We start from the raw sequence: 22,541 nt of genomic DNA, 5'->3' as shown, positions 1-22,541 counted from the left end.
TGCGAATAAGGGTGATGATGCCTGTGTAGATGGAGTTGCAGTTGAGACGGCATTAGCATCTGCACAAGCATGGCAAAATGTTGTTGATGGAAGTATGGTCTGATGAGTCTCAATTGTCTCATAGTGAAGAAGGTTTTCCTCCAGAGGTTAGAGATTTACGGATCCAGGGATAGCATGGAGTTCAAAATACAGCCTAGAACTTTGAAGGATTTGTCTACTGCAAGAGTTTTACCTGCTTGAAGGGTGATGTTTATCGGAGCTATCTACTGTGGGGTATGAAACCCAAGAATTTTGGTTTTTTGATGCATTTAGTTTTAATTTGTTGGTTGTTGTCCATGTTTGTATTTTATCTATGTTGTCTTGAGATTTTTGGGACTGTATCAGATTGGTTGCTAGTTATGAGAAGGATGTCATCTGCATATGACAGTATGCACTTATTGTTGAATTTAATATCACCAATGAACTCATAAATAGTTTAACTGAAATTCTTCAACTGAAATTCTAACTGCAAACTACTCCTTGACCCCCTTATATTCCCCCTCCTTTCTTTACTCTCCTGTACTTAAGTTGCCGTATAGTCTTTGAACTGTCCAAAGTGTACTTAAGTTGTAGTATAGTCTTGTACTGTCCAAAATGTTTTCCATTGTGAATGTTGGCTCATAACCCGTTCTGAGCTACTGGGAGGATGGGATAGAAATAGAAATAAATAAATAAATAATATTGGGGAGAGTGTAGAGCCCTGGGGTACTCCACAGAAGGCCGCATAGTTGTTGGAGAAGATGTCATTTTTCTTGACGAGGTATTCTCTTTTACAAGAGAATACCTGTCACTCCTATTTCAGAGAGCTTTGTTAGGAGGAGGTGGTGATCTACTGAGTCGAAGGCTGCGAGTTGAATTGGAGAAGAGCTGCTTGCCGGTCTATGCCTAATAACTGTTTGATTTTTGTGGTCGGGGTTAGAAGGAGTAGTTCTGTGCTGTGCTGCGGTCGGAATCCGAATTTGGAGGGATGTAAGCAGGAGTGTTGTTCAATGTATGTTGCAAATTGTTTGCTTACATGGGTTTCTAAGAGTTGGGTAAGTATGGGAATGCCAGCAATGGGTCTGTAGTTTGAGGGAGTGGAGAGATCTGTATTCGGTGATTTGGGTATTGGTGTGAGCGCTATTTTTCCCATTTCATTTAGAAGTTGACCTTGGTTTAGAATGCAATTTAAGAACTTAAGAATATAAGAATAGCCTTACTGGATCAGACCAATGGTCCATCAAGCCCAGTAGCCTGTTCTCACGATGGCCAATCTAGGTCACTAGTACCTGGCCAAAACCCAAGGAGTAGCAACTTTCCATGCTACCGATCCAGGGCAAGCAGTGGCTTCACCCATGTCTTTCTCAATAACAAACTACGGACTTTTTCTCCAGGAACTTGTCCAAACTTTTCTTAAAACCAGCTACGCTATCCTCTTAGTAATCCATGTGATGATTACTTCAGGTGCGGAAGAGAGAAGGCAGGAGGAACAGTTGTCCAGGGAGCTGCAGCAGGTAGAAAGTTTGTTTAGTAGTTTTTTTTTGTCTCGGAGGTCAATAATACGGTAAAAGTGTACCATATTTGGTCAGCATTGCTGGGTTCCACAGGGTTTTCATATGTGTGGTGTGTTGGTTCTTGGGCAATGGTCATTTTGGCAACGTCTGTTTGAACTGTTTTGATCTTATTCAAGTTTCAAGTTTATTTTGAGTTTGATGAATCGCTTATTTAGTTTTACTAAGCGAGGTACAAAATTGATAAAAATATAAACATATATTTAGACATACAATTTAAAATTTAGTCTAATGGGTTAGACAAATAGATTTACAGACCGACTAATACAAAAGGTAAGAGGGAACAGAACGACAATTCAGTATTTTTGAGTATTATTGAGAAAGAAGTCAGCAAAGTCCTGGGCTATTGGTTGCTTATGGCGACCTGTGGTGTCTTATTTGGGGGATGTTTTAGACTCTGTACATGATAAAATAGCTTCTTGTCTAATGTTTTGTTTCCTATTTCACTGGCATAGTAGCTCTTCTTAGCCTCTGAGATGTTGTATTTGTACTTGTTTATTGTCGTCCTCCTTTGCGTTTTGTGGTTGGGTGATTTGCTCTTCTGCTATAGTCTTTCTAGTCTTCGGCATGATTTTTTTTTCGGTTTTCAGTGTCTCAGGAAACCAGGAGGAGGTTTTAATTCATTTTTATTTTGTGAGGGTGTGGAGGGGCAAGGAAGTCTAGGGTGTTTGTAATGGAGGTGTTCCAGCTTGATAGCATTGTTTTTATGCAGTCCGATGGGGTAGTCTAAGATTCAGTAACTTTGTTCCAGAAAAGGGTAGGATTTGTTTTTCCTCGTGCCAGCTTTTCTCTTTTGAGGGTTTTATTGTTCTGACTTCCTACTGCAAGGTTCAGGATGAAGTTGAGGAGGTAGTGGTCTGACCAGGAGCCAATTGATGTTTGAGGTGAGGCCAGAGGGTGTGGATAGAAACATAGAAACATAGAAAGATGACGGCAGAAAAGGGCTACAGCCCATCAAGTCTGCCCACTCTACTGACCCACCCCATTAAGTCTGAGCGCTAATGACCTAGTTCCTTAACTCGACCCTCGTAGGGATCCCACGTGGATGTCCCATTTATTCTTAAAGTCGAGCACGCTGGTGGCCTTGATCACCTGCACCGGAAGTTTGTTCCAGTGATCTACCACCCTTTCTGTGAAGAAATACTTCCTGGTGTCACCACTAAATTTCCCTCCTCTGAGTTTGAGCGGGTGCCTCCTTGTGACCGAGGGTCCCTTGGGAAAGAATATATCGTTTTCCACCTCGACACGACCCGTGACGTACTTAAATGTCTCAATCATGTCACCCCTTTCCCTGCGCTCCTCTAGAGTATAGAGCTGCAGTTTGCCCAGTCTTTCTTCGTATGAGAGACCCTTGAGCCCCGCGACCATCCTAATGGCCATCCTCTGGACCGACTCAGCTCGAAGCACATCTTTCCGGTAATGTGGCCTCCAGAATTGCACACAGTATTCCAAATGGGGTCTCACCATGGTTCTGTAGAGTGGCATTATGACTTCAGGTTTACGGCTGACGAAGCTTCTATTGATACATCCCATCATTTGCCTTGCCTTTGGATGCGAGTAAGTCGAGGGTGTGACCTTTTTCATGTGTGGGGTCCGATGGCATGATAGTGATTTGGCTGTCTTCTAGCAATTTGTTGAAGTTTTTGTCATCATTGTTGCTGGTAGAACCCAAGAATATCCCCAAGAATAAACAGTCTGCTGTATTGGCAGGCAAGGCTTGATATTATTTCTAGCAATTTTGTAGTTGTGCTTGATTGGGAGTTTGGGGGTCTGTAGACCAGTAGGATACTGCTTTATGGTATAAGGGGCAATTTTATAACAGATCATCTCCATTTAGGCATCCCAAGGGTATGTGCTCTGCACCAATTCTATAATGGTATCTGGGCACCAAAATATAATTATAGAATTCTAGCATGAGTTCACATTGGCTTTCCAAAACTCGGACACAGTCATTTATGCCTGGTCAATGGCAGGCCACATATGCGCGCACTTACATGACCCATGTAATGTGCATAATATATTATTCTATAAGTTGCACACCCATGTTCCGCCCACACACATGCTCCCATACAGTTATGCACTATAACAGTTGCACAGTACTATACAGAATAGCGTGTAGTGCAGTTATGTGCGTAAGACGCGTCCAACTATGCACTGTCAGTTATAGAATTTTCTTTAGCATGCAAAGGAGGCCCGAGCCTCTTTACGTTGAAAAAAGTCTGGAATGAGGACTCATAGGATGAAGGTGAGAGAGAATAAACTTGGACGTAATCTCAGGAAATATTTCTTTATCATAACGGTTGTGGAAATGAGGCCTATGTACAACTTGAAGAATGCATGGGACAAGCACAGAAGATCTCTAAGGAAGAGAAAAAAAATTGTAGGCCTTCCTGTCCCTTTGTAGCTGGCGTGGCCCTTTGGTCTTTGTATGATTGTGTTTGGAAAGATGACCAGGTTGATTTCCCTAGCAGCAGATTAACTTGCTCTCCTCATCTGTGAGCACCAAAGAAGATGCATACAAGACTAGCACATAATAATAATAACAGTTTATATACCGCAGGACCGTGAAATACTATGCGATTTACAATGATTAAAAGGTATTACAGATTGAGTGGAATAAATAAAGGTCAGAGTTAGTGAATAACAGTTCTAAAGATCATTTGTTGAGGACTAAGATTGTATAGGTCAGTTACCTAAGTACTTCAGGAACAGGCGTTTCCTGAATTCCCTATAAGTAGTAGGCACGAGCAGTTGTTCCAGGTCTTTACCCCATAATGCTGCTTGATGTGAGAAAAGATGTTGGTGATGACTTTTAAATTTACAACCTCTAACCGATGGAGAAATAAAGTTCGGATGTGAACTTCTCCTATGTCTGTTGGTTGTGAAAGAGAAAAGGTCTGTTATATATTTAGGGGCTAAGCCGTAAAGTACCTTGAAGCAAAAACAACCAAACTTGAACTTCACACGTGCCTCCATCGGCAGCCAGTGTAGAAGTCGATAGGAAGGTGTTACATGATCAAACTTCAGTCCACAAAGTAGCCTAACCGCTGCATTTTGTACCAGTTGCAATCGCCGCATATTTTTCTGGGAGAGTGCCAAGTAGGCGATGTTACAATAATTGAGTTGACTCAGTAAGAGGGATTGTACCAGAATTCTAAATGATGAGACATTGAAGTAAGCTCTGATGGACCAAAGCTTCCAGAGGGTGAGAAAGATCTTTCTAATCAAGGAGTCTACCTGGTCTTTCATGGTCAGACTCTGGTCCAGTGTTACTCCCAATACCTTCATAGTGGGTTGAATGGGATGACTAGACCTAGAGCAGTACACTACCTTAAAGTATGCTGATTTTTATTTCAATCCATCCATGTTTAGTCTATGCATGATCTATTCACTTAAATAAATTAGAGCTGCGTTCTTCCACACATTTAAGAACATCTTAAACGACAACTTATCAACTTGGCTACTCCTCCTTTATGGAATTCTTTGCCAGTAAGAATTAGATGTGAGGCAAATTATCTGAAATTTCAGAAATTGTTGAAGCCTTGGCTATTTAAAAAATAGATTAGGTTCTTAAATTGTGTGGCGCGGTGGTTGAAGCTACAGCCTCAGCACCCTGGGGTTGTGGGTTCAAATCCCGCGCTGCTCCTTGTGACCCTGGGCAAGTCACTTAATCCTCCATAGCCCCAGGTACGTTAGATAGATTGTGAGCCCACCGGGACAGATAGGGGAAATGCTTGAGTGCCTGATTGTAAAACCGCTTAGATAACCTTGATAGGCGGTATATAAAATCCTAATAAACTTAAACTTAATATGTCTATGATTTGAACTTATTGTAAACCACTCTTGAGCCACTGGTATAGACAGTATATAAAACCACTGTTGTATGGGTACTCACTTTTCTTCAGTTTGACAAAGGCTCGGAAGCCCAAAAAGAGAGACTGAGGCCTGGTCCTTACATCAGCACCTGATGGACAATTTTTTTTGCAGTCAATTCAGTGCTGGAGGGAGCTACCTACTGTTTTGATGGCCACATGAAGTTTCAGAATTAAATACACAAGAACAAAAAGCATGCAAGGAGGCTGTGCATGATGGCTCTGTAATGGAAGTCAACCAAACAAAAAAGACAAGCGAGATGTCCAAACGTTCAATCAACGGGACTATTTATTAAAATATTAACACCAAAGTCACAATGCAAGCCAGAGAAGCTGCTTGCGCTGGCAAAGATTTAAAGAGTTATTGGTTTGTCCCCTGAAGAAGGCATCAAAGAATACCGAAACTGGGATCCTAGTTGGGACCTTATTATCTTCAGCACTGTGACTTTGGTATTAATATTTTAACAAACAGTGAAAAAGTCCATTTTGGTTCATTGGATGGTTGTTACTCCCCCAACATTGTCGCAGTGGCGATCTTTGATGATTTTTAAATTAAAGATGGAACGTTTGAACATTTCTGAGATGGATTCTGTTCAGGGACGTAATTTACAGCTAATTTGGGAGCTTTTTTGGGTCTCCTTGACCGGGAATGCTCGTAGCCATGTATTGAATATTTGATTGCATATATTTTGTGGCATTTCTTCATTTGCTGTCCTGCTGCTCCATGCCTTTTTTTTTTTGGGGGGGGGGGGGAGGGGGGTTGTTGTAATATTATAAAACTTGGTCTGTGTTATTTGTTGTTCTTTTGCTTTTGGAATGTGTTTTTGACCAATAAACAGTTTTGAACATAAACAGTTCCGTTGGTTGAACGTTTGGACATCTCGCTTGCCTTTTTTGTTTGGTTGACACATATTAAGGCAAGAACTCTTCACTTTTTGTGTTTGGTTCTGTAATGGAGGTGCCACCAACTCTCCTCTCTCTCATAATTCCAACCTGCTGGGCTACCCAGCTATAAAGAGCCAAGGAAGAATGCTCACATTAAGAATCTAGGGGAGTCAATACAAATTGACGCTTACCAAACTACAAGATAAGATCCCTTCTCCAGCAACTTCCAATGATTAATGAGAACTGTTATTTTTGTTTTAATTCTTTATTGATTTTCTTACTTCAATAGTGCAATACATGAATATATAACATATAATACGTCAGTTCATCCAAGATGGCCGAACGCTAGTAGGTCTGAGCACACTCTCCCCAAGCCCGTCTCATTTTATCTTATTTTTCTCGGTAAAACCTTACCTGTCTAGCCATGCCGAAGAGGAGAGGACGGAGCACTGGTGGAGCCTCACAGCACTCTAGAACGGCTGTCTTCAGCAACATTGAGGAGCTTGTCAGGAGAATGCAGCAAACGCCAACAACACTATCGGGGAGTTCCCTGCAGGAGGCGTGCAGCGGTGGCGAGTCTGCGTCGTTCTCCATGGGGCCGGAGACATCACTAAGCCCCGACGTGAGAGCACCTCCCCCACGCCCTCAGTCCACCAGTTCGCCGCGAGCGGAGGTACTCCCGGAAGTTGGAGTTAACCTCCTCCCGGAGGCTCATGAGATCAAAGGGGGAACTGTGTTGCTGGGGCCCTTGCTGCTGCAGGGAAGCCCGAATTCGGAGACTGAAGAGGAAGCGGAGGGGGAAGCAGGAACCGAACAGGACATTGGAAGAGACAGTTTGCCAGAGGGTGAACTAAATAAATCTAAGTTACACTTTCTTCAAATAGAGAAGCCCCAGGAGGTAACATTGGACTCTTTGTGGGATTTAGTGGCTAACTTGGCAAAGTCCATAAGTCCACAATTACAACAATTTGAAAATAAAATTAACAAACATGAGACTGATATTAAAGACTTGAAAAGTGAAATTGAGGACTCTAAGACCTCAATACAGAATGTACTTCAAGAAATAAAGGTCTCTAAACAAATTACTGAGACACTAATTAAAGATAACACTGATTTAAGAAGGAAAATGGAGGTAATGGAAAAATTTTCCCGGAATAACAATCTTAGATTGATTAATTTTCCTAAGGTGCCTATAATAGCCCCTAGAGAAATGCTTAAGCGTTATATGATTGAAATACTGGAGCTTTCTGAAGAAACATTACCACCATTTACAAAAGTTTATTATCTTCCAAATAAGAAATTGCAACAGCAACAACAGAATATGGGACAGGACTCTATGAATTTATCTAATATTCTGGAAACATCTGATAAAGAATTGGCGGAACCAGCAACTTTACTTATAACCGTAGCACTCGCGCCAGATAAAAACTGGTTGCTGAGACTTTTCTTTAAGAATAAACAAAAAGAATTTTTAGGTTGTAAAATACAGATGTTCCCAGATTTGGCCAAGGAGACCCAGCGAAGGAGACGCAAATTTTTGTTAAGGAAACCTGGTGTTATGGCTCTAGGGGCTACATTTTATTTGCGACATCCATGTAAATGTGTAATTAATTATCGTTCACATAAATTTGTCTTCTTTGAGCCATCTCAACTGACAACCTTTCTATCAACTTCATGTTTAGAGAAAGATGGAACATAAGTGCTTAGTTTAAGGAAAGGTGTATTTTCAGTCTACTAGTAAGAACATAAGAACATAAGAAGTTGCCTCCGCTGAGGCAGACCAGAGGTCCATCTCGCCCAGCGGTCCGCTCCCGCGGCGACCCATCAGGCCCATTGCCTGAGCAATGGTCCCAGACTATCCCTATAACCTACCGCTACTCCTATCTGTACCCCTCAATTCCTTTATCCTCTAAGAACCTATCCAAACCTTCTTTGAAGCCTTGTAACGTGCTCCGGCCTATCACAGCCTCCGGAAGCCCGTTCCATGTGTCCACCACCCTCTGAGTGAAAAAGAACTTTCTGGCATTTGTTTTAAACCTGTCCCCTTTTAATTTCACCGAGTGCCCCCTTGTACTTGTGGTTCCCCATAATCTAAAAAATCTGTCCCTGTCTACTTTTTCTATACCCTTCAGGATCTTGAAGGTTTCTATCATGTCTCCTCTAAGTCTCCGCTTTTCCAGGGAGAACAGCCCCAGCTTTTTCAGTCTGTCAGTATATGAGAGGTTTTCCATATCCCTTATCAGCTTAGTTGCTCTTCTCTGGACTCCCTCAAGTACCGCCATGTCCTTCTTGAGGTACGGCAACCAGTACTGGACACAGTACTCCAGATGCGGTCGCACCATTGCACGATACAGTGGCAAGATGACCTCCTTTGTCCTGGTCGTGATACCCTTCTTAATGATACCCAACATTTTGTTTGCTTTTCTTGAGGCTGTGGCGCACTGTGCCGACGCCTTCAAAGATGTGTCTACCATCACTCCCAGGTCTCTTTCAAGGTTACTTACCCCTAGCAGTGATCCTCCCATTCTGTAGCTGAACATCGGGTTCTTTTTCCCTACATGCATGACCTTGCATTTCCCTACGTTAAAGTTCATTTGCCATTTTTTGGCCCATTCTTCTAGCGTCGTTAGGTCCCTTTGCAGATCTTCGCAGTCTTCCATGGTTTCAACCCTGCGGTAGAGTTTGGTGTCATCCGCAAATTTAATAACTTCGCAATTTGTTCCCGCCTCCAGGTCATTAATGAATATATTGAACAGGAGCGGTCCCAGCACCGACCCCTGCGGAACTCCGCTCGTGACCCCATGCCAGTCCGAGTAATGGCCCTTCACTCCAACCCTCTGTTTCCTGTCTGCCAGCCAGTTTTTGATCCATCGGTGGACCTCCCCTTGCACCCCGTGTTTCCACAGCTTTTTAAGTAGTCTTTTGTGCGGTACCTTGTCGAAGGCTTTTTGAAAGTCAAGGTAAATGATATCAATGGATTCTCCTTTATCCACCTGTCTGTTTACCCCCTCAAAGAAGTACAATAAGTTTGTGAGGCATGACCTACCCTTGCAGAAGTTGTGCTGGTAGTAATATTTACTCAATTTAATTTTTCTTATTATTACTTGCCCATCATCCACTTTGGATCCTATTTGTGGACTTGAGTAGAGATTAAGCTTATAATTGATGTTTGATTGAAGTATTATGTTTAATTATTAATTCTTTTGCTGAATTTCCTTTCTGTACAAGTTATGCTTGATTATATTGAAAAATTCAATAAATATATATAAATATATACGTCAGTTCACGCACATTCAACTTACAATTATACATAATCATTTTCTCCCACCCATCCATTTAATGATTATTCCATAAAACACTTTTATGAAGGTGCGCTAGCGTTTTTAATGCAAGCACCAGATTAGCGCGTGCTATAGCGCGCTAGCCTGCTCATCTAATAGTTCTTTTGAAATGATTCCTCTCCTAGTGTTTTTGCCACTCCCCATTTACCGTCCTTTTTTTAAAATTAATTTTACTTCGATGGATTTTAAACCACCTTTCCCTCCCCTACTTTCTTTCCGTTTCATGTACGTTAATCCGAATTTGTCTAGTATTTTTAATATTTGATAAAATATTGCTTTTATTTACCTATTTTAATTGTCTCTTACAATCTTTTTATATTGTACACCGACTCTAAACATTTGTTTTGATAGACGGTATATCAAAAATAAAGAAACTTGAAACTTGGAGGCGGTAGCAGATAGCGCGCGCGTGAAGGCCCTAACACGCCTTCGTAAAAGGAGCCCATAGAGTTCCCCAATAATCTTACCCTAATCAAATTAATAATATCCTCCCCTCCTCCCACCCACCCCAAGTGTAAATACTCTAAAGTCAAATTAGGACAGATATCCCTCCCCCTCCCCCACCCGTCCTTGGATGTGTATGAAAATAAACAAAAACTGACTTATAAACAAAGACCTGCTATAGTAAAGTAACATAAGATGCCAACGGACCCTAAACTAATTTTAAAAAATTACTGTGCCCCAAACTATCTGCATTAATTTTTTCATATCTATAGCAGGAGCTTTTAAGAAACGACTTCCCTTCCCTATCTCTTTTTCCCCTTCTTACCTTCCTTTAATTTTTATTTTAACTTCAATGTACTTTTGAATCTTCCCCCTTCCCAGCGCCTCTTGTATCAATTTTGTCTATGTTCTTGTTTTTGTCCTGTCCACGTATTGCTCCTATCTTATTTTTTAACTCAAATTTTAGCATTGTAAACCGACCATATGCTTGTCGATGGTCGGTATATCAAACTGTAAATAAACTTGGAAACTTAGGGCCTCTTCTATCAAACTGTGCTAGCAGTTTTTAGCGCAGAGAGCCACGCCGAATGGCCCGCGCTGCTCCTGTCGCTCATAGGAACTCCATGAGCAATGGGAGCAGCGCGGGCCATTCAGCGCGGCTCGCTGTGCTACAAACTGCTAGCGCAGTTTGATAGAAGAGGACCTTAGTATAGAAAGTGAGTTGTAAATATAAAAATATAGAGCCTTTGGAGTGCTGGGGGTGGGTTGGGAGAGGGAGGGGGGCAGTTTCGGTCTTTTTTTGAGTCCTTATGGTCTACGCGAAGAATCACGCGATAGACTTTCTTATCATTTGTTTTTCCACTTGGGCTATGTTTACGAATGTTGTGTTTTTTGTAATGAGCAATTTCTAAATTAAAAAATTTATATATCTAATATAATAAAGAGCTAGCCGCGCATGCGCACTCCTATTTGCGTGTTCTGTGCGCATGTAGGTCTGTGGCCGAAGGAGTGCGCATGCGCGCTAATACGTCACCAGCCGATCGCCTCCACAAGCCGGACCGCAGCCAGACGACGATCTCCGTTCCTACTGCTGCCGCCGATCTCCGTTCCTCCTTTGCCGCCCACCCCCTTCTCTTCCTGTGGGCCCGAATGGCGATTCCAGCAGCGTGTGCATCAGTCTTCACACTCTGCTTCGGGCCCTTCTACTGCCCTGATTTGCTCTGCCGCGTCTCTGATGATGTCATCAGGGACGTGCCAGAGTAAATCAGGGCAGTAGTGGGACAGAGAGGGACAATGCTTGAATACCTGATTGTAAAAACCGCTTAGATAACCTTGATAGGCGGTATATAAAATCCTAATGAAACTTGATGTTCTAGCACCCGTTAATGTAATGGGCTTAAAGACTAGTGTATATATATATATATATATATATATATATATATATATATATATATATATATATAAATATAGAGCCTTCATACAAGCACAGTGCAGTGGCCTACTTCTCCTTTTTTCCCCCTTTAACTTTATGTGTATATTCTGTGTTTGCAAACCAAGCTGATAAAGTTCATTGACTTTGTGAGACAAATTTGTTTGTTTCACCATGAAGGGCAGAATAATCTTTGGTATTGGGTGTGCATTTTGTTGGTTTGTTAAGGGAACGGGTGGATCGCCGCGATGCTCTGGGCTGTGGTACTGATCCTGGCTGCGGGGTCTGCCTTGGCAGCACCACTTTCCGAGACTCGTCCGGTGCCCAAGGAGGTGGCTCGCACTGCTGTGGAAGTTTACAATCAGCAGAATGAACAGGCAGGCGCCTTCAAGTTGCTGAAGCTTGTGCTCGTGAAGAAAAAGGTAACGACTCTCACTTGTGTTACAGTTTGTCTCTGTGCCAATTTGCTTCCAAACTCAGTCAAGCAAGCTCCTATAAAGTATCCCAAACTTTTGACCGTGATCATTATTGCAATTGATTAGGGAAGTAAATGCATACTTTTGATTTTTTTTTTTTTTTTTTTCAATTATCTATTCATTATTCCACAAAAGAAATTGAATGTAAGTCTGGTGATCCTGAGCAGATTGCTGCGGAAACCACCGTTCTAGAATTTAAGGGCAAGTTAGATGTACATCTCCTCGAAAGATACATAGAAGGATACGAGTGACTAAGTTGTCGCCAGGTTACACCTAGATGGGCCTCCGCATGAGCGGATCACCGGACTTGATGGACCTAAGGTCTGATCCGGAGATGGCAGTTCTTATGTTCTTATGATGGTTAATCAGCATTAACAAAATTTGGGGGGTTTTTTGTAAACAGCATTAAAAAAGTTTTAAATAAATAAATAAACTGTGCTTCCAGGAGAGCTCAGAATGATTTACATTAATTTATTTAGGTACTGAAGACTTTCCCCCATCTGTCCCAGAGGGCTCACAATCTATCTAATGTACCTGGGGCAATTTTCTTTTTTTTTTCTCTCTCTCTCTTTTTTTTTGCAGAATTTTGATTGGGGAATACACTTCAGCATCAACTTCACAATAAAAGAGACCTACTGCCAGAAAACCGCAGCTTACAATTTGCAGAACTGCAAGTTCAGAGAAAATGGGGTAGGTGTCAATCTGCCCATATAATGATGAGTTCTTCCACATAGATTGCAAATATACACAAAGGCCCATTTTACAGACAATGGAAGGACCAGAACTGAAACATCCAGGTTGAGATGTGCTCAGTTCCAGCTGTGTTTTAACGATGCAGAGCCTTGCCTAAACTACCTGCAGGGATGCATGTGCTGGCATGTACAATGGGAGCGGCCATTTTAGACATATACATGTGGATAAAATAAACGGCAAGAATCCAGCACTAATGTGTGGAAATGTTAAGGCTGTAAGTGGTACTGCTTCTATAAGTAGCTGCTCCATTTTGCAAACTAGCAAGGCTGGCTCAACCACTGGACCAGGGCACCAGAGATTCAGGATGCTGAAATCCCTGGTCCCTAAGCTCGCCGCCAGTGCTTCTCCTGGTCGAGAGGTGCCTGTAGGAGAGGTAAGAGAAGGAGAATGGTTGGACATGGGTGCATGGAGCAGAAGGGAAAGAGAGATGTGCACATGAGGAAAAGAAGAAAATGGGAAAATTATTGGATGTGGTGGTGGAAAGGAGGGAGGGAGAGATGCAGCAAGGTGCTGGAGAGGGTTGGGTATAGGTTAGTGGGAAGGGGCAAAATATGCTGCATAGGGACTAAGAGGTGAAAGAAGGAGAAATGTTGGATGTGGCAGTAGAGGGAGTAGGAGAGATGTACCTTGATCCCCTCTCTCTCTCCAATTCTTTCCCCACTCCCTTTGCAGCAAGGGAGGGAATGAGAGAGAGAGATGGTGGACATGAGCGAAACATGTTGCACATGGGAGTGGAGGAGAGAAAGGAATAAATGCTGTGCAGGAGTGGCGAGGGGAAAAAGAAGGAGATGGATCCAGAACAGAAGGGAGTGAGGATGCTGTACAATGGGAGGGAGGGAAGAGAGAAATCCTTGACCGTGGTAGGAGGAACCAATGGACAGCAACCGCTTGAAAAAAGAATATGCAGAAGACAGGAAAGCAGAAAAAAAGAAAAACTGGAACCAACAAGATGGAAAAATAAATCTCCAGACAACAAAGGTAAAAAAAAAAAAAAAAAAAAGAGTTTATTGACTGAAATATGTTAGCTTTGGGAAGTGTATATAGCAGATGTCTTTGTATTGTGTTCAAAAATGTAATGTAATGTAATTTATTTCTTATATACCGCTACATCCGTTAGGTTCTAAGCGGTTTACAGAAAATAGGAAATGCATTTCTGGTTTTATTTCTCCAGTGTTGAAGTATTTGCTATAGCTGGTGGAGATCCCCAAGCACCGCTGGCTGAGGACCTTCTCCAAAAGTGGCCAGAACTGCCCTTCACCAAGTGCAGCAGTCGCTGGCAGCATCCCAGAGCCACTGAGATACCAGCATCTGTGACTCAAGAACACTGCTGCTGCCTGCCAAGGTTGGCAAAACGGACCCCTGGTCACCTTCAGAGGAAGTCCTCAGCTGACGTAACTTGGGGGTCCTCATCAGCTGGAGTATTCATATTTTATATTTACCATTAGAGGCTCTGGCAAAGACCAGTTTACAAAGTATGTATTCTTCCCAATTAATATTTACAAATGAATAAAGTATCTTTGCTTATTTGTAAATGGGTCTCTACCAGAGCATTTAATTCAGGAGCATAATAAAATTAAATAAATACTTCTGAAGTTTATGGTGACGGGCAGGGACGGATTCGATTCCAGTGGGGATGGGTTTGATTTCTGTCCCCGTGGAACTCGCTAGTCCTGAACTTAGGGGTCCTTTTACTAAGGCACGCTCACTGATTAAGTGCGCGCTAACGATTAGCGTGCACTAAATCAATTAGTGCACACTAAATCAGCGCGCGCTAAATCGGTTAGCGCTCCTTAGTAAAAGGACCCCTTAGAGAGCTCAGGCTCGCGGATAACATTTTTCAAAATCTCCCATTAATTTCCACTGAAGTAAACGGAAAACACAGATTTTCCGTCACCCCTGAGGCTGAAGTTACAAATCAGTATTAAAGACAGAGTAAAAAACAAACAAACAAACCCCCCAAAACCAAAACCCTGCTTTAATTTTAGCACTTTTCTAGTGAATTCCATGCGTGTCAAAGGCAGCTCCTGATTGGTGTAGCCCGACTTTACTACAGGAAGAGGCGGTCGGAGCAGACCACGAGTGATTTTCTTCACCCACCGGCGCTCCAGCTGCCCTCTCCGGCCTCCTCTGCCTTTTGACAGGTGAAAAAAAACCCCGCATTTTTTAAATTTGTGGGGGTTCCTGGAATGGAAACCCCGCAAATTTTGGGGGAGTACTGTAATACCTACCTAGGAGAAAAAGAATAGCCGAATCTGCTTAGTCAAGAGGGTGGGGTTATTAAATATATCAAATTCACCACACACAACATTTACTCTGCAAAAAATCATCAGATTTGTATACCAAAAAAATTAAAGTAACTGTTTACAACACAACAGTCCCTCCCTTCTTTCCCTTTCCTTGTTCTCTTCCTACAAAAAACTTCTACTTTGGACATTTTTTAAATCCAGGTTATTTCTCTGTGGATTCTAATTCAGAACTACAGACTTTCAGGAAAATGTGGGAAAGCCCAAGGCCACCTGGAAGTTCATCTAAACAAATTTGTCTTTGTGTTGCTTCTTGCTTCTCTACCAGCTGGTGAAAGATTGCTTTGCGGAAGCTACTGTTTTGGATTTCATTCAAGATACACCTTTGGCATCGGTGGAGTGCCATCAGCGTGACGTGAGTTCAATTGTGCTTATTATTATGGAACTGGACTTCCTGTACACTAAATCGGGGTTGTCCAACGTCGGTCTTCAAGGGCCACAATCCACTTGGGTTTTCAGGATTTCCGCAATGATTTTGCATGAGATCTATTTGCGTGCTCTGCTTCCATTGTATGCAAATAGATCTCACGCAGATATATTTGGGAAATCCTGAAAACCCAACCTTGTGAGGGCCGAGGTTGAATATCCCTGCACTTAAATATTTAAATCTGTTTATTGAAAATTTTCGAATAACAAACCATTCTCAATACAAAGTCGATAGACGTGATGGACAGAACATCAGTGAACCTACGCGTAACCCCAGCCCAACTCCCCCCCCCCCCATCCCTGTAAAATAAATCCACTCTCTAACGTAGGGTCCCCTGCACTAAATGGTAGTGAAACTGTGGCTCAGGACTCACCCAAGGGTAGTTAAGGAGCTGCAATTGGAATCTTGAATGAAACGGCAGTGGGGTCGGGGAACATTACAAAAACGACAAGTTGAAGAGCGCATGTGTAGTTTGGATTGGAGTGTGTTAATAAGTGGTCAGTGCAATAAAGACAAGCAGGGGGACTAGATGAATGAGTGGATTAGGTGTTGTAAACGGTGTTTGGGGCTGAATGAGTGGATGGGGAGCATTAGTGGCTTATGAGCTTGAGTAAGTGGATGGAAGGACAGAGTCTGAGTGGACGGAGGGGTCATCAGCGGTAGGCGGCTGACTTGAATGGATGTTAACGTTCTGAGTAGCATTGGGGCCAAGGATTGAGTGTGTGGGTATATATGGGGGCTATGAGTGGCAGAGTGAGCTTACTGAGTGAGTACTACTACTATTATTTCTATAGTGCTACCAGACGTACGCAGCGCTGTACAGAGTCACAAAGAAGAAGAAGACGGTCCCTGCTCAAAAGAGCTTACAATCTAAACAGACAAGACATACAAACAGGATGTCAGGGATACAGTTAAGAGGAACGGTTAATCAGCTGGCTGGGTCAGAGGGCAGAGGAGAGTACAGGACAACAAAGCCATTGTGACAGCACTGATGAGGTTGGCTCTTATTGGTGGAATGAGGCATTATGACATCACAATCTCAGCTCTGCTTCCCAAAGACTGAAACTCTTCACACTACTACTATGAATTATTTCTATAGTGCTACCAGGTGCACACAGTGCTGCACAGTCACAAAGGATAAGAAAACAGTCCCTGCTTGAAAGAGCTTACAATCTAAACAGCCAAGACAGACAAACAGGATGTCATGGATACAGTTAAGGGGAACGGTTAATCAGCTGACTGGGTTGGAGGGCTGAGAAGCAGGATTAAGGATTGAAGGCTATATCAAAAAGGTGGGTTTTCAGTTTGCTTTTAAACAAGGGAAGGGGCTTGGTGGACAAACTCAGGTAATTTATTCCAGGCATAAGGGGCAGCTAGATGAAAGGAACGAAGTCTAGATGAGTGAATGGTGATTATAAGTGTTAAGGGTGCTTAGTGAGCAAGTGAATGAAAATTAAGAATGCCAGGGAAGTCAATAAATGCAGGAGAAAATGAATAAACATTAGTGGGGAGGGGGAGAAATGGGATATTGGTGTTGTGTGTTGAGGAGTTCCAATTAACAAGCTATGGACTATTTTTGACATCTCCCCTCCCCCCTCCAAAGATATGGGTGTCAGGTCAAATTCGCGCCGGGACAAAGGCGCGCCCAGACAATTGAGCGCAGCGCAGGGGTGTGCGCCACCAAAAATTACTGTTTTTAGGGCTCCAATGGGGGGTCGTGGGGGGGGAACCCCCCCACTTTACTTAATAGAGATCGCGCCGCGTTGTGGGGGCATTGTGGGGGGTTTGGCGGGTTGTAACTCCCCACATTTTACTGAAAACTTCACTTTTTCCCTGTTTTTAGGGAAAAAGTTAAGTTTACAATAAAATGTGGGGGGTTACAACCCCCCAAACCCCCCATAATGCCGGCGCAATCTCTATTAAGTAAACTGGGGGGGGGGGGCTCCCCAACAAAACCCCCCGTCGGATCCCCTAAAAACTGTAATTTTCTTCGGTGCGCGCCTCCGTCTTGCGCTCAGTTGTTGGCGCGCGCCTTTGTCTTTCGCGGGGTTGTCTATGAACCTTATTGCATGCCTCCTATCCTAGTATTTTTGGAAAGAGTAAACAAGCGATTCATATCTATTCATCCCATTCCACTCAGTATTTTACAGACCTCTATTATCTCTCTCCTGAGCCGACTCTTCTCCAGGCTGAAGAGCCCTAGCCACTTCAGCTTTTCCTCACAGGGAAGTCGTCCCATTCCTTTTATCATTTGCATCGCCGTTGTCTGTGCCTTTTCTAATTCTGTTATATCTTTTTGAGATGCAGCGACCAGAATTGCACACAGTATTCAAGGTGCAGCTGCACCAAGGAGCGATACAAGGGCATTAAAACATTCTCATCTTTGTTTTCTATTATTAAGATGGACGAGAAAATCCACTGCTTATTTCTAGGATAAGCAGCATAAAATCTGTTTTACTAATTTCAGATCTTGCCAGGTGTGACTGGACGGGCCATTTGGCCTTTATCTGCCATCATGTTTCTTTGTTTATTATTAGAAACAGGATATTGAGTTTGGTGGACCAGTATGGCAGTGCTTATGTTCTTATGTACTCCACTGGCCACACCCCCTTTAAAGTTGTGTGCCAGGGGATTTAAGCACATGGGGTTATAGAATAGGGCATGGGCATATGTACGTGCAAATTTCAATTATTGCTATACCAAGAATACCATAACATAAAATTAACTAAATATTTAATTTATTGATTTCTTTAATTCAATTCATATCCTAAACACCAACAAAACTGATTTCATCTACATTTAAAATCTAACATAACATGTAATACAAAGTGCAAAGTTTCAAAACTCAACATCATTAAGAACCTGGAAGATTGCTTGATTGATGGACTCTATTTTAAAGCTTTAGATCAGGGGTGTCCAACCTTTTGGCTTCACTGGGCCGCATTGGCCGAAAAAAATGTTTCTGGGGCTGCACAAATGTACAAACGCTGCAGCAAGATACAGGAGGGAGCCGGGAGCCGGTAAGAAGGTAAACACCCGGGGGAAGCAGAGGAAAACACTGCATCACCCTTGACCGGGACCGCACAAAATATTTCATGGGGCCGCAGGTTGGACACCCCTGCTTTAGATAGTACCTGTAACTTTCTCTAGCCTATGATTTTGTTGTTAGTAGCACTTTGCACTTTGTATTACATGTTATGTTAGATTTTAAATGTAGATGAAATAAATTTTGTTGGTTTTTAGAATATGAATTGAATTAAAGAAATCAATAAATTAAATATTTAATTAATTTTATGTTATGGTATTCTTGGCATAGCATTTTAATGAACTGAATATCAGTAAATGACTATATTTACCCTATAGACAAATTTCAATTATTCCCAATTATCTGCAATCTGCTTTACTACTTGGGATCTAGTTAGGAACTTGGGACCCGGGTTGGCCACTGTTGGAAACAAGATACTGGACTTGATGGACCTCTGGTCTGTGCCAATATGGCCATTCTTATGTTTTTATCACTAACATCAATTAATTGCAATTAAGTAACTTATAAGCTAATTGTTTTAAAGTCTTTATTCATTTTTTAAACTTTCAACAAGTGTAACATAAGATACAATCTTTTTATACTTTAACATCACTTAATATACCATCAAAGTTTAACTCACATCAAATATCCCTCCCCTCCCCCTTATACCCAACAATTGTACTTAAGCATAAAAAATCATAAAATATTCTCTTCCCCCCTCCCCACCCTGGACGTGTATGAACAAAGGGAAAAAAGAATATTCATTCTGCACAATATTTTGTTAATGGCTCCCAAACATCCCTAAATTTCTTAAAATGCCCCTGCTGTATGGCTATTACCCGCTCCATTTTAAAGATTTGGCATAACGAATTAAGATAATTAATTTGATCCACGGGATCATACGGGAGATCCTTGAGTCTCGGGACTCAAGGATCTCCCGTACGAAGAACGGTTAGACAAATTACAGCTATACTCGCTCGAGGAGCGCAAAGAGAGGGGGGACATGATCGAGATGTTCAAGTATCTCACGGGCCGCATTGAGGCGGAGGAGGATATCTTCTTTTTCAAGGGACCCGCGGCAACAAGAGGGCATCCGTGGAAAATCAGGGGCGGGAAACTGCGGGGTGACACCAGGAAATTCTTTTTCACTGAAAGGGTGGTTGATCGCTGGAATAGTCTTCCACTGGAGGTGATTGAAGCCAGCAGCGTGCCTGATTTTAAGGCCAAATGGGATCGGCACATGGGATCTATTCACAAGGCAAAGGTAGGGGAGGGTCATTAGGGTGGGCAGACTGGATGGGCCGTGGCCCTTATCTGCCGTCTATTTCTGTGTTTCTATGTTTCACGCACAAATTTCAGTGCCAAAATCTCAGCAGCATATATGGACGCTGAAGGTAAGTGTGTAATTAAGATTTTTGTTTATGTGTGAAAAAGATAGTCATTACATATTGTTAAGCAGATTAATTTGTTCACTTTCAGAGTAAACCTATTAAAGAGCGTTTTTTGTTTTTTTTTTTGGGGGGGGGGGGTTAAAGACAATCATTTCAATATTTTGACTGTGAGCCAACACTTAAGGAAAATATCTCTGCCTTCTTTTTAGGCGAGAAAACAAAGGCCAACAGGGGCACCAAGTACAAGGAAGCAGAGAGTTAAGGAGCCTCCCCAAGCTGTGTCAGATGATCCAAAAGTGACAGTGAAGCACTTGCATGCCGTCTACACTCTAGCAGCTCAGACAGCATATGTGTGAAGAAAAAGACTAAAACTTGTGATCCCCCTGAAGAAACTTGAATTTATTCCAGGAAAAGGGCATCATGATTCTTGTAGAGGCTGATCGGGATCAATTTGAGGGTGCTTACTTTCTTAGGGTTACCAATTTCCCCGAACATGTCCTCCTTTTGAGGACATGTCCGGGGGGGGGGGTCTGGACGGCTTTTCAAAACCCGGGAGAGAATATCCGCACATGTGTGGATGCGACGCAGTGACATCACGTGCGCATATGTGTGACCACATCGCATCTGTGCATGCGTGGATGCCTTTCTGCCCGACGAATAGACAGTGGGGGCAGAGCTGAGGGCGGAGCTGGGGCATAATGGGGTGGGGATGGGTGGAACTGGGCGGGCCTGGGGGGCGGGCCTAGGGGGGGGGTCTGAATTTTACTGACGTAAAGTCTGGGAACCCTATACTTACCATACTATAATTTATGGTCACTCATTGGGAATCATTCATAAAATTGAATTGCATGTATGTTCAAAGTATGAGTGTGGGGGTGGAATGTTTGTTTCTTTTTTTTTTTTTTTGTTCTTCTTTGGAACCTGCTTTAGCTCTGCTTGGTGCCACATCGATCAAGGGCAGGGCCGGATTTAGATGAAAAGAGGCCCTAGGCTATTCCACTTATGAGGCCCTTTCACCTCCCATTTTTAAGTTTGTAAATTACATGAGAGATAATAAAATACATCATTACTCTGATATATATCAATATATTAAATGAAACATGTTGTTATTGGTACTAACCTTTATAAAAAATGTGACACGGATCTTGAGGCCCTAGGCTGAAGCCTAGTTAGCCTAGTTAGCCTATAGGAAAATCCGGCCCTGAGAAGGGAGAAAACATGAGGTAGTTGAGCGCTTTTCCCTGCCACCAATCAAGTTTCATGGATGGTCATGCTCCGTATCTAGCAGTATTTAAATCCAAGCTAAAAGCCCGTTTTATCATTCCTTCTGCCAGAAACTCCGCAACCCCGAGATGTACTGTCTGTCTGTCCATATTAAATTGTAAGCTCTTCTGAGCAGGTACCACAATTGAATGTTAAATGTACAGCTCTATAGAAATGATAAACAGTAGTAGCAGTAATATGGTAGGTGAGGTTCATCTCATTAATTAAACTATTTCCTAAATTTGGAAATGGCCTGAATGGCCTCCGTGTGACACCTTCTATTTAGGCTTTCCTAATCGGGCACCCTGCACATTTTGCAAGCTAGGGCTATCTTTAAGAGATGTCAATGGTGCTACTGTTGCTGGGCCCCACCTTCTCCATCCACCAGGTCTCTCCCAAAATGAGCAGAAGCTCCTGGAACTATTTGTCTGTCCAGCCGCTAGAAGAATATGTTTCCAAGTTTTATTCAAATTTGGTAGACTATATTCACCGGGTCCATATAAAAATTATATAATACGAGTTGAAAAGAACTAAAATATTAATAGTAAGAGCAGATGGGAAAGGGAAGGTAGGAGAAAATGGTAAGTCATGGGAGAAGGAAGGAAGGATAATTATAGCAGATTCATACATTACAGTGTGCCAATCTGAGCAGAAGACCAAATTAATGGTGGTCACAGAATGCATCTTTAAAAAGACAGGTTTCCAGGATTATTTCAAATTTAGAAAGGGAGGATGCCAAACAAAGTTGTCAAGGGAGTGCTTTCCAAAGAGAAGGTCTATTTACATTAAATATTTTTCATTGTTATGGTGTTAAAGCAGGTTGATCAATGAGTCGGCATAATTATTTTGTGAGGAGTGAAGGGATCTGGAAGTAGGGCCAGCTCAAAATGCTGTGGCACCCCGGATCTCCTTCTGTTTTGGTGCCCACCCCAAAGTCCCATGGCCCAGACACACTTCTGTTGTGGCGCTCCCAACACCCCTGGCCAATTTCCTCCTCTGTGAATTTTTGTTATTTTGTGAAAATTTGTTATTCACCCCTAACTCCCACGAACATGGAAGGGGGGTGTACTAATGTTAGGACATTCTGGTGTCCCATCTATCTCATTCCCTATTATCATATCATGAATGCACATTCTCCCTTCACAATCAAGGCTTTAAAAGTATGGTGTGGAGTAGTACTGCCAAAGTGAATCGATTCGAATCGATGTGTATTTTAAAAAAATCGGCCTCTCCGATTCGAGGCCCAACCTCCCCGTGCCCGGCTGTCATCACGCTAACAAATCCTGCCACTCAAAACATTTTTTTAAAAAACCCTCTAACCGGCTTGTGGATTCCCCGACCTG

The 22,541-nt window shown here is 42.5% G+C and overlaps 1 protein-coding gene across 1 annotated transcript; it reads left to right on the top strand.

Moving 5' to 3' along the window:
• The first annotated feature begins 11,777 nt into the window (after positions 1-11,777).
• LOC117355128 (cathelicidin-2-like) lies at positions 11,778-20,391 on the top strand. The gene is made up of 4 exons (XM_033933226.1): positions 11,778-11,982; positions 12,619-12,726; positions 15,361-15,447; positions 20,145-20,391. Exons 1-4 carry the CDS (start codon positions 11,809-11,811, stop codon positions 20,289-20,291), a joined length of 516 nt encoding a protein of 171 aa, XP_033789117.1. The 5' UTR covers positions 11,778-11,808; the 3' UTR covers positions 20,292-20,391.
• The last annotated feature ends 2,150 nt before the right edge of the window (positions 20,392-22,541 follow it).

This window comes from Geotrypetes seraphini, chromosome 2 (assembly GCF_902459505.1).
Source record: "Geotrypetes seraphini chromosome 2, aGeoSer1.1, whole genome shotgun sequence".
NCBI lineage: Eukaryota > Metazoa > Chordata > Amphibia > Gymnophiona > Dermophiidae > Geotrypetes > Geotrypetes seraphini.
Note: the sequence above shows the minus strand (reverse complement) of the source record. Positions and strands in the feature narration are given on the sequence as shown.